The sequence below is a fragment of the Mesoplodon mirus genome (genome assembly GCF_964341445.2).
Source record: "Mesoplodon mirus genome assembly, chromosome: 9".
NCBI classification, from domain to species: domain Eukaryota; kingdom Metazoa; phylum Chordata; class Mammalia; order Artiodactyla; family Ziphiidae; genus Mesoplodon; species Mesoplodon mirus.
In genome coordinates, this window is record NC_138985.1 from 18,152,106 (window position 1) to 18,164,165 (window position 12,060).

At 39.4% G+C, this 12,060-nt stretch overlaps 1 protein-coding gene across 4 annotated transcripts in view; it reads left to right on the forward strand.

Annotated features, from left to right (window-relative positions):
• The first annotated feature begins 6,454 nt into the window (after positions 1 to 6,454).
• The window catches only part of FAM185A (family with sequence similarity 185 member A), a 68,385-nt gene continuing 62,779 nt past the window's right edge, over positions 6,455 to 12,060 (forward strand). For all 4 annotated transcript variants that reach the window (XM_082632417.1, XM_082632414.1, XM_082632416.1 and 1 more), the window contains exons 1-2: positions 6,455 to 7,065; positions 9,625 to 9,734. In XM_082632417.1, coding sequence (XP_082488543.1) covers positions 6,639 to 7,065; positions 9,625 to 9,734 — 537 coding nt within the window. In that variant the 5' untranslated portion in view covers positions 6,455 to 6,638. The remainder of the gene's footprint in view (positions 7,066 to 9,624; positions 9,735 to 12,060) is intronic.

The window sequence follows — 12,060 nt, forward strand, 5'->3', positions numbered from 1 at the left end:
TGACTACATTAAATAACAAGCTTTTTCCTGTACATCATCTACATGAAAATAAATAACATGTAGATTTCAAATAGGACTGCCTACATATTCATTAACTACTTCTTAGTATTGTTAGTTATTTGTTTAGATTATTGAGTTTATTAAGATTCATAAGAAGAACAGAGGTCATAAGATATATTTATTTCAAAAGTTTATGATTAAGAAAGTTAGCAAATTCCTAGGGCTTCCCCCACTTAAACTGAATTCCAGAATCCTGTCTTTAGGTTACATTTTTCCTGAAAACTCTCTCATGCCCTCTGCTGTCCATTTATTGAATTTTTTTATTGAAGTATAGTTGATTTCCAATGTTGTGTTAATTACTGCTGTACAGCAAAGTGATTTAGTTGTATATACATTCTTTTTTTTAATGTATTCTTTTCCATTATGGTTTATCATAGGATACTGAATATAGTTCTCTGGGCGATACAATAGGACCTTGTTATTTATACATTCTATACATAAAAGCTTACATCTGCTAACCCCAACTTCCCACTCCATCCGTCTCCCAACCCTCTCCCCCTTGGCAGCCACCAAATTGTTCTCTGTGTGTGATTCTGTTTCATAGATAATTTCATTTGTGTCATATTTTAGATTCACATATAAGTGATATGGTATTTGTCTTTCTCTTTCTGACTTCACTTAGTATGATAATCTCTAGGTCCATCCATGTTGCTGAAAATGCCATTATTTCTCTCTTCTTCATTGCTGAGTAGTATTCCATTGTGTCTATGTACTACATCTTCTTTATTCATTCATCTGTCAATGGACATTTAGGGTTGTTTCCATGTCCTGGCTATTGTGAATACTGCTGCTATGAACATAGGGGTGCATGTATCTTTTTGAATTATAGTTTTGTCTGGATATATGTCCAGGAGTGGCATTGCTGGATCATATGGTAATTCTATTTTTAGTTTTCTGAGGAAACTCCATACTGTTTTCCACAGTGACTGCATCAACTTACATTCCCACCAACAGTATAGGAGGGTTCCCTTTTCTCCACACCCTCTCCAGCATTTGTTATTTTAGACTTTTTAATGATGGCCATTCTGATTGGTGTGAGGTGATACCTCATTGTAGGTTTTTTTTTTTTTTTTTTTTGCGGTACGCGGGCCTCTCACTGTTGTGGCCTCTCCTGTTGCGGAGCACAGGCTCCGGACGCGAAGGCACAGCGGCCCTGGCTCACAGACCTAGCCGCTCTGCGGCATATAGGATCTTCCCATACCGGGGCACGAACCCGTGTCCCCTGCATTGGCAGGCGGACTCTCAACCACTGCGCCACCAGGGAAGCCCCTCATTGGAGTTTTGATTTGCATTTCTCTAATAATTAGTGATGTTAAGCATCTTTTCATGTGCCTATTGGCCATCTGTATGTCTTCTTTGGAGAAATGTCTATTTAGGTCTTCTGCCCATTTTTGGATTGCATTGTTTGTTTTTCTGTTGTTGAGTTGTATGAGCTGTTTGTATATTTTGGAAAGTAAGCCCTTGTTGGTCACATCGTTTGCAAATATTTTCTCCTGTTCTGTAGGTTGTCTTTTCATTTTTGTGACAGTCTGTTGTGGCTGTCCACACATGGTTTTTGTGACTGATGTCACTCAGAGCATCTTGTAAATCCTAGGGCTTCCTGGAAGACAGTTGCCAATTTCATGCAACTATCATCTGTCATTCGTAAGGTGTAGGAGTTGTAGAGTTCCTCAACTTATAAAACGTACCTGGCATTTTTTAATGCTGTAATGAAAGTACTTATAACAAGTTATCCTCGCCTAGGACCTTGAAGTTGCCAGTCATTGGATCTTTAAGGACAAATCTTTAAGTTTCTTATTTTTGTAGCACAAGGCAAGTAAATTTCCCTTTTTTAAACTTGAGAGAGATCCCTTTCTGAATAGATTCAGTCCACAGAACTTAACATGGCGACCATTTCCTATCATGGACAAGAGGCCTTGGATATTTATGACTTTGCAGCCTGAGAGCCTCAGGGGCTGAGATGGGTCACTCCAAGAGGACTCTCTAAGCCACAGCAGCTGGCCCCTCTGAATGGGATGGAAGACAAACAGAGGGGATCTCCTGAGCTCGGCCAGGAGCCAGGGGACTTCAGCCAAAGTTCAGGAAAGTCTGAAGGAGAGCCCGGGGGGGGGGGGAACTCCCAGCTGCAGGGGCCCCGCCCTCCCTGCCCCAACACTTGAAAAGACTCGGTCCCTCAATAAGAGAATGTAACTCACTTTACAGAATGTATAATCCAGTGTTGAATAAATTTGTTCCATTAGGCTGTCTGAAGTATGTTAATACTTCATCACAGGACAAGGTGTCAAGATTTAATCACTAGGCTAGTTTAGGCAACAGCTGCTTAAATTGTGGCTTTAACTATCAGAATAGTCAATCATAAACTATCTCAGACAAAATTTCAATATGGAATTTTCATTTGGTATATTAAATTGTAGATTTATTGAATATTAATTATTAAATTAAGTAAAATATTCATTTAGAATATTTAGATGGCATTTAGATGGTAAGAAAGACTGGCTCACTATTTGAGTCAGTCTTAGGAAACAATATATGCTAAGAAGTGCGTTTAAATTTTTTAAATTATAAATGTAATATATGTTCATTATTGAAGACACATAAAAAATGAAGAAATAATTCATCTTACTACTTGGAGATAAGCATTGTTATCAAGTTGTGTGTTTCTCTCTGCAATTGTTTCTATGGAATATATGTTAAAATTCCTATTATTATTATTATAGAATTGAGATCATACTATACATACAATTTGGTATTCTACTCATGTCACTTAACATTACTATGAGATAATAGAAATATATATATATATATATATATATATATATATATATATATATATATATATATATATATATATTGGTCTCTGCCCTTGGCTCCTAACAAAGGCTTCCTGAAACCCTTGTAGTTTCCTGGGTGATAGGAGTGTCTTTTGTTCTAATGAAGCACCTTTGGGTAGACTCCTGGATGAGGGCTGGTCACCAGAAAAAACAAGACATGATTAGGAGCTTGGAATCTACAGCCCTACCCCCCAGTCTCTTGAGAAGGAAGAGGGACTGAAAATATAGTTAATGATCGATCATGCCTACGTGATGAAGCTTCCATAAAATTCCCACTAGTATGGGGTCTGGAGAGCTTCCAGGCTGGTGAACACACCCACACCAGGAGGGGGGACACATCCCAGCTCCACGGGGACAGAAGCTCGTGTGGTCCAGACCCTCCCAGGCCTCACCCTCTGCATCTCTTCACCTGGCTGTTCATCTGCATCCTTTATCAAATCCTTTAGTAAAGTGGTAAATTTAAGTGTTTCCCTGAGTTCTGTGAGCCACGCTAGCAAATTAATAGAACCTGAGGAGAGGGTTGTCGGAATCTCCAGTTTGTAGCCAAAGGAGATAGAAGTTGTGGGTAACCTGACGACCTACTGCTTGTGACTGGCATCTGAAGTGGATGGGAGTGGTTTTGGGGAAATGAGCCCCTAACCTGTGGGATCTAACATTAGTGTCAGAAGTGAGTTAAATTGTTGCTTGTTGCAGGGGGAAAACCTCCACACATTTGATTACTAGAAGTGTCAGAAGTGAAGCTATGTGAGTGTGGTAACTGTGTGAGAGTCAAGGAGACATACACAGAAGGAGAGTTGTAGGTTTTTCCTTTACAATTATGTTATGGAAGATTTCCCATTTCATTGAATGGTTTTCAAAATACAATTTTAAGTTGCATAATATTCCATATGTATACTAATTTATGTAACACCCTCCTATTTTTGGACATTTAAATTGCTTCAATTCTTTACTATTGTAAGTAATCCTGAAAAAAAATTCCATAAATGTTAAGTTTTTGTGAACATCCTTAATTTTATGTTTACATTAAATTCCAAGAAGTACAATTTCCAGGTCATGGATACACATATTTTTAAGGTGTTTTATGCATATTGCTAAACTGAACTCTGAAAGTTTCAATAACTTACACTCCTACCAGCTGGACATGTTCATGACCACAGGAATGGCTTTTTAAAAACTGAACGTGTAAAAGTACGCTACAAGTAAACTCTAAATATGCGGGAGAGTTATATATGACTCTCTATTCATTTCATAAATAACTTTTTTTTTCTCCAAAGGTGTCAGGAAGATAGAAGGACCTTTTGACAAAGTGGTAAGAGGGCCAGACCTTCTAATTGTTTTTTAATCTTTCAAAACTTGTTTCTTCATCAATAATGTGAGCAAAATAATACTTGCCCTGCCAAACACAGAGTGTTTTGTGAGGATACTATGAGATGATACATATAAACATGCTTTGAATACTATAATGTCATACAGGTGGAAGGTAGTACTTTTATTGGTCATTACTGATATGTGGACAGACTTGATACATGTCATTAGACTTTTAAAAGTATCAATATATTTTTAATATCTTACGTTAACCTTAATATACATAATTTTCTCCATTTTAAAACTCAGATGATCCAAAAAGTAATTTTTTGTCAATTTTCTTTTGTTTATTTGAAACTAGAAAAACAATGATTTTGCCACATATGCAATTATTGTTCAGTTGCCAATTCCACTAACTAGGTTTGTGTCAGAAAAGGAAAAATTACCATAGAAACAAAATTGTCTATTAGGGTTTTCTATTTAATCTAAAAATATTTGGCATGGGTACAACAAATTTAAGTGCATTCTCAACTTGCTTAAACCAATGCCTTTTTCAAAGTTATTCCCATGGGTTTTCATTAAAAAGACCGTTTGAAGATCAGTTTGAATAATTATAACCAAATGAAACACAAAGCCAAGGATAGAACTAGTATGCAGTGGGAACTTGGTGAACCTAAAACTTGCACCTATTGTGAGCCTTCATAAGGAGGAAGAATAAGGAGGGAGGAAGGACTGGGACAGAAAGGAGGAAAGGATAACTTAAGAAAAACACTGAATTTCTAACAAGGTAATGGCTTGCAAAGCACCCTATGACTTGGGCCCCTGAGGACTTGAGCTCAGTTCATTAGGACTTTAGCCCATTCCTCTACCACTATTACTCCCAGTAATTCTGGTTATTGCACTTGGCCAAGGGCTTCAATTTTTTACGGCATTCAGTTTCAGCCCTTGCATTTTATTGGACGTCATTGTTTGCAGTGTGTCTTTGCTAAAGAACTTAGGGAATAATTTGTAGGAGGAGGAACTGGCACAGAGAGGGAGAGATAGCAGGAAAGGAGAAAATAAATCTTTTCTCATTTTTAAATTGCCCACAAAATAATAAAAGGTAGACAGACCTTACAGAGTCATTTAGTACAATCCTTCTTCATCTTAAAGTGGAAGAAACAGGTGTAGGTGACACAGATAAACCAATGGCCGAGCCAGGAAAATAACCAATTTCATAACCAATTCCATACTCTTCCCATGGCACTATGTCTCTCTCCCTCTCCCCCACCCTCTCTCTCCCCCCACCCCATCTTATTTTAGTCCTAAAACCTAAAACCGAGGATCATTTGTAGTCAAAGAGAACAATGCTGCTGTCAACACAAATCGTGATCGCTCAGATTTTTCTTGGTAAGTTAGAGTCTATGCTATAAAATAAAAATATAATAATTTAAATTGCAACTTGGCAGCCTGTGCAGCGTGTTCACATCCATTATCTCATTTGATCCCTACAAAAACCCTTTGAGGCAAGACAAGGAAGGTATTATTGACCCCATTTTAAGAGCGAGCGGTTAAAACCCAGAGACGTTCAATGACTGACGTAAGATCATTTAGAGTCAGGAAGGAGACAGAACTCTAACGCTATTCCTACATTTGATATCAAAGAGGGAGTTTCCTCAGAAAACACTAACTGGTCTTGATCCTCTTGCCTAGGGATTCTCTATCCCAGGGTACCCCGCACTAGTTTAATGAAGTTTGGAACTAACCACTCACTGAGGGTACTCCTATTTTGCATCTAGTTCTCACCTTTAAAAGCGCAATTTCCTACCACTTCCCTCGGTCCTGATCCTTATTTAGGCTCCTATTTTTCTCTGTCAGTTTTGGCTTCCTCGTCTCGCTCCAAAGCTCCACCCTCTCCAAAGAAGTAGCGTCCTCGGTATCCAAGGAAACCACACAGCCTTGCCCATCTTTCGCCTTCCACGCTTTCCATTGGCCAGTTGGATTCTGGTGTGGTTTTTTTTTTTTTTCCCCCCTGTCCCTCCAATGGATAATTGGCTAGAGGGAAGGAGCGCTTGCCTTCCGAGTCCCGTGTAACCCCTGCTCTTACTAGCCTTAACAACCTTGCGCATTGCCTCTTGGGAAATGTAGTTTCTAAGCCGCCAGAGCCCTTCGACGTCTGACTCCATTAGAACTACCTATCCCACCGGCCTTTGCGAAAGGGGCGGGAGTAGGCGAGGAGTCAGGGTCAGGGTGGATACTTAAAGCTTTGAAATTCCAATTTGCCGCCGAGGCGTGCGTAGCTGAGGTTTAAATTGCTGAACGGAGTGAGCAGTCTTGCTGTTGCTTCAGCACACCCTCTCAAATGTCTCCCTTTTGACTTGCGCCGGCACAGAGGCCAAGTCGACTGGCCGTGGCGAGACTAGCCTGTGGCTGAGGTGATCTGAGGGAGCTTGAGAGCACGCCATGTTCGTCCCCTGCTCGGGATGGGGGCTGGGCTGCCTCCGGCTATGTCTGCGCCGAGTGTGGGCCAGCGAGGTCGCGGGGCGCTGTGCGTGCGGGGCCTGTCAGGTTCGGCTGTACGGCTCAGGTGGGTCCCAGCCCGACGTCTCTCGGTCTGGTCCCGCGCGCCGGACTCTGAAGGAGTGGGCGCTTCTGGTGAGCCCTTTCGGCCGGCTGCGGACGCGGCTCCCGTGCTCCCTAGCCGTGAGGCCCCTGGACCCTCTCACCTACCCGGATGGCGACCGCGTGCTGGTGGCGGTGAGCGGAGTGGAGGGTGGGGCCGTGGCCAGCCTGCAGGTGAGGTACGACGAGGCGCAGAAGGAGGTGGCCATCGTGTCCGACGTCATCGACCCCCAGGCGTCCGTGGAAGTGAACGCGCCCCTGAAGTTTGGCAAGTGAAGTTTAAACGGGCTTGGGTCCCAGGGCACATCCAGTGAATTTATAGAATTAGGCCGACGTGCGTTTTTAATTGGTCCCTTTGGATCTGACTTTCCAACCTAATTTACAATTTACGCCTTCGGAGGTTGCCTCTTTTTTTCTGCTGTGCTTTGGGTTTCTGGGCAGTAGTTAGGAATTAGGTTCTCAATTACAGCAATTTTATAAATTGAACGGAAACATGATTTGGAATAATCTAAGCCGAATAACATTTGTGGAGCCCCTTCTGTTCTCCTTTGGCACTTTGTTCCTATTTGTGTCACTGCACTTTGTCGGTAACAATGTGGTGTATTTTCCAGGGTTAAAGTATCTTGATAATCCACTCAGTGGCATGGCAGACCATCCGCGTTTCCCCTTGCTCACTGCCTGGCGTCTGTCCCCAAACAGCCTTGTCTATAGCATGTTCCATCGAACCTGGACCAGGTGTTTGGTTTCTGATAGGCACCCACCCGGCTTCTTACTGAAAACGTCACCACTCATTTTGGCCTAAGTAAATTTTCTCTGAGTAGCAGGCCATGAAGAAAAACACATAGTAGGATTGCCTGGGAAACTTCAACTGATAATGGCTGCCAGATATATTTCCTAGGTATTTGGGTTCCATGTTATTTCTCACATGGAAACGACTGTGTACGCAGCACTTTTCTAGGAGAGTCTTCCCTGGCTCTCCGACTTCCCGGGACTGAAGGAAGATACTAATGAAGATCGTAATAGCAACTAACACTTCTAAGATAATCTTTTCCAATCCTTACAGTTGCACTGTATTATAGACATTTATTGTCACCATTTAAGATGAGGGAATTGAGATACAGCAAGTTTCATATACTAAGTATTTATTGTGGGTGAACAAGTAGAAGAAATCCGTGCCTTCATGAAATTTAATTTGTCGTGGGGTTAGATCAAGAAATACGCCTATTTTCTCTCAGATATAAAGTGGTGGAGCTGAGATTTGAACTGACTGGGGTCTGCTGAACCACTATGCCTTACTGCTTCTCAACTTTTTTTTAACTAGCCTAGGTGAATAAGAGACCCTGATCTCAAAGTGTTAACAGTCTGGGGTGGGGAGGAAGATTTGCCAATGTATTATGTAGTACAAAATAGACTGAGTATTGAAATAGAGATAAGCAAAATTTTATGGCAGCACAGATAAAAATGGAACTACCCAAACCTTATTATTTGCTGATTCCTCTTTTTAGAGCCAGAATCTCATTTCCAATTTAGTGTTAACATGTGGCTATTCCACAGGCCCCTCAAATCAACATAATTCAATTTTACTCATACTTACTCGTGTTCCTCCAGTTCGTCTATAACTGTTTCAGTGAATGAGTGAGCGTAGCATTACTACCACTCAGTATCTAGCCTTAACTTCTCTACCCACCTACTGAGGCTAGAGTATATTTAGAATCTGTTTTCTTCTCCCCATGCCTATCATTACTGCTTGAGATCAAACCTTAATTTGTAACACTACTTAACTGGCTGAAAGTTTTTCAGTTACATTTGCATCCATGTAAGTATGGGGTAAAATTGTCTTTTTATGTATTTTATATTAATCCCAACCAAAATATTGCCTTTATAGAGACTGCCATATACTCAACTGTAGAAATTGATTTTTATGTCATGACTATTGGAATTGTAGTGCTAAGACCCCAGTAGTTTGTGTTTGGGGCAGCATTAATTCTCTCATCTGGTTTAAGGGAAATCATCAATATTTATTTGAACTGGGTATTAAATATCAGTGTTTTAAAGATTTTTAATTTTTATACGGAGACACCTAAGGTTACACCTTGTATTGAATTTAAAGTTAAACTTTAAAGCTAAGTATGGCTTATTTGCCAAACTTTCTTCATATATATCACTGTTATTTATCCACAATTTTGAGGTTTTAATATTATTCAGTACTAGATTTTTCAAAGTTGTTCCCACTTTTTATTACTTCAAATACCTTGTGATATAGCTGCATGATAATATCTTCATTTTTTACATATGAAAGGTTAGAGGTAGGATTTGAAAACCAAACTCATGGTCATATATACTGATCCATGCTACTCCTGCAGTAGGCTTTTAACTTGGGGGAAGTTTGGGAACAAATCTTTCAACTTTCATGAATATAGAAGAGAATAAGCTAACTGACTTATCCAGTTCACCATAATGACTTGTTAACTTGCTGCACTCTTACTCAAATCTGTGTTTGTGTATTTCCTCAGTGGCGCAGAGGCTTCTATGATCTTCTATAAGAACTGGAATCTTTGACCTGCTTTACTTATCTCCTATGTTACTTTCTCTCTTTAAATGATATCTGCCAACAGAAATAACTGCTTTTTAAAAACTGGTAGAAAAGGGCTTTACATTTGGTCCTGTTGCTGTGGTGGAGATCCCTTACCTTTAGAGAGAGTCTGCAGACAGCTGTGTTCTTTCCAGGATTCAGTAAACTGAGGAGCTGGATTTCTGCGGGACACTGAAATGCTTTGGAGCTCATTAACCGTAGTACTAACTTGGTTTTTCTTTTTTTCATTTCTAGATTTGAATATCAAGTCATCAGGGTCTGGCTGTGTAAAAGTCCAAAATATTGAGTGTGATAATTGCAAAATTGAAACGGAACAGGGGACCAGCATCTTACAGTCAGTTAAGGTAGAAATATTTTTCTAATTTTGTTTCAATGTTATTTTTTAAAACACCTTAAACTATGAACTGCGGTATCAAATTAAGGTTACTATTTGAGCATCATTTATTGGAAATATTGAGTATCATTTATTCATCACTCAGAAATTCCTGGCAAAAAGTTTGTCAGTTCTTTTATGAAAGTATAGAGGTTGTAGCAACTTTGAAGGTTTTTGTCATGTTCCTTTTAGATTTCATTTCAGAGTGTACAAGTGATACTAATAATACATTCTTGGTATTCTCAGATCTTACTAAGTTTAAGAAATTTTAGTTTTAACGAATGATTGTCTTCCATTTATTAAGGAGTAAGGAAAAGTCGTTAAGCATTATAAATTTGCTTAAAATATTAAATTAATCACATTTTTAATGTACCAGGTAGTTCATTACTTAAGGATTAAGTCGGTATTTGTGCTAAACAGCAAATGATTGTCTCACTTTGTAACAACGCTTTTATATTTAATTTTCTTAAAATTAGATTGGTCTCAGCTCTAAATGATTTCAAATACACCTCTGATAAGTTCTAGCTTATTGTTACTACTGATACTACTTACACTTGCATATTCAAAACTCAGTACTTTTTTTTTTTGCGGTACGCGGGCCTCTCCCTGCTGTGGCCTCTCCCGTTGAGGAGCACAGGCTCCGGACGCGCAGGCTCAGCGGCTGTGGCTCACGGGCCCAGCTGCTCCGCGGCATGTGGGATCTTCCCGGACCGGGGCACGAACCCGTGTCCCCTGCATCGGCAGGCAGACTCTCAACCACTGCGCTAGCAGGGAAGCCCCAAAACTCAATACTTTTGTGAACTTTGGTGGTATGTAACTTTGTTGAAGTCAGTCATCTTTGCTTCATAATTGCAAAACATTTTCATTTTTAGATGCATAAACAGTAATTAGTATGATTAATTGGATGCATTTAAAAATTTTTACATTATTTGTTTTGTCCCAGCCACTTTTATTTGCACACCTACCTTTGGCATGTCTTCACATGTGAACCATTTCAGTAAATTTAGTTGCACAGGGACTTCCCTGGTGGTCCAGTGGTTAAGACTCCATGCTCCCAATTCAGGGGTCCTGGGTTTGATCCCTGGTCAGGGAACTAGATCCTGCATGCCGCAACGAAGATCCCACGTGCCACAACTAAGACCCGGCGCAGCCAAAAAAAATAAGAAAAATTTAGTTGCACAAATATAAAAAAAGATTAAAGAATACTATTACATATCCTTCTGGAAAAATGAGATGGTTCCAGTTCTTGTAAAAGATTGCACAATGAAGTTTTCATGTTGAATGACTAAATGGATGAGAATACCATGGTTCCTTTTTGTCCTTATAAATATATTGGTCACTCATCAATGCCTGAATTGCAGAAATTCATCTAGAATATTGTTCTCTGGAGACTCAGAGTCTTAGATTTTCAATTTCACAGCCAAAATTAGAAGCTACTGTACTGCTGTCTGTCTCTTTGCAATCATCTTTTGATCCATCTGATAATTCTGAAAGATCTATTTTGTCAGTTTTCTGCCATTATGTGCATAAAATGAAAAATGATTTCTCAACTTTGGCACTGTTGACATTTTGGGCTGGATAATTCTTTGTTGTCTGGGCTGACCTATGCACTGTGGGATGGCTAGCAGTATTCCTGGCTTCTATCAACTAAGTGCCAAGAAACACACTCCTCACTTAGGACAATGAAAAATATCTCCACACATTGCCAAATGTCCTCTGGGGGACAAAAATCACCTTTAGTTGAGAACCACCACTTGAAGCAAGTTCATCATTCTTCTGTTGTCTTATTCTTTTAGACATTTTCTAGCATAGTTAGGAATAATTGACAAATAATAATGAAATAACTGCTAGGATAATGAAATAGCAAAATGTTATGAGACATATGAAAAATAAGAATACTAAGATCCCATAATGTATTTGAGATTTACAAAGGAGTCCAGTGAACCATTATGGTAATTTTAAGATAGAATGAGTTTTATTCTATTTTAAAAATGAGTAAATTTTCTATTTATTCTTTGGGAGACCTCTAAGAAAGAATAAAAGTCATGAAATTTCAGTCCTACAAATAGAATAGCTCAAAAAAGAAATTCAAGAATTAGAATTGGGTCTGCTGAATCTTAATGGTAGTTAGGAAAATTAAGAGGTAAGAGAATTATTCTTGAGATCTTAGGATTTAACTGACTTAAAATTCAGAATGGGAACGCTTCGTGAAATATCTGGTTTAAGTTTTTTTTTTTTTTTTTTTTTTGCGGTACTCGGGCCTCTCACCGTTGTGGCCTCTCCTGCTGCGGAGCACA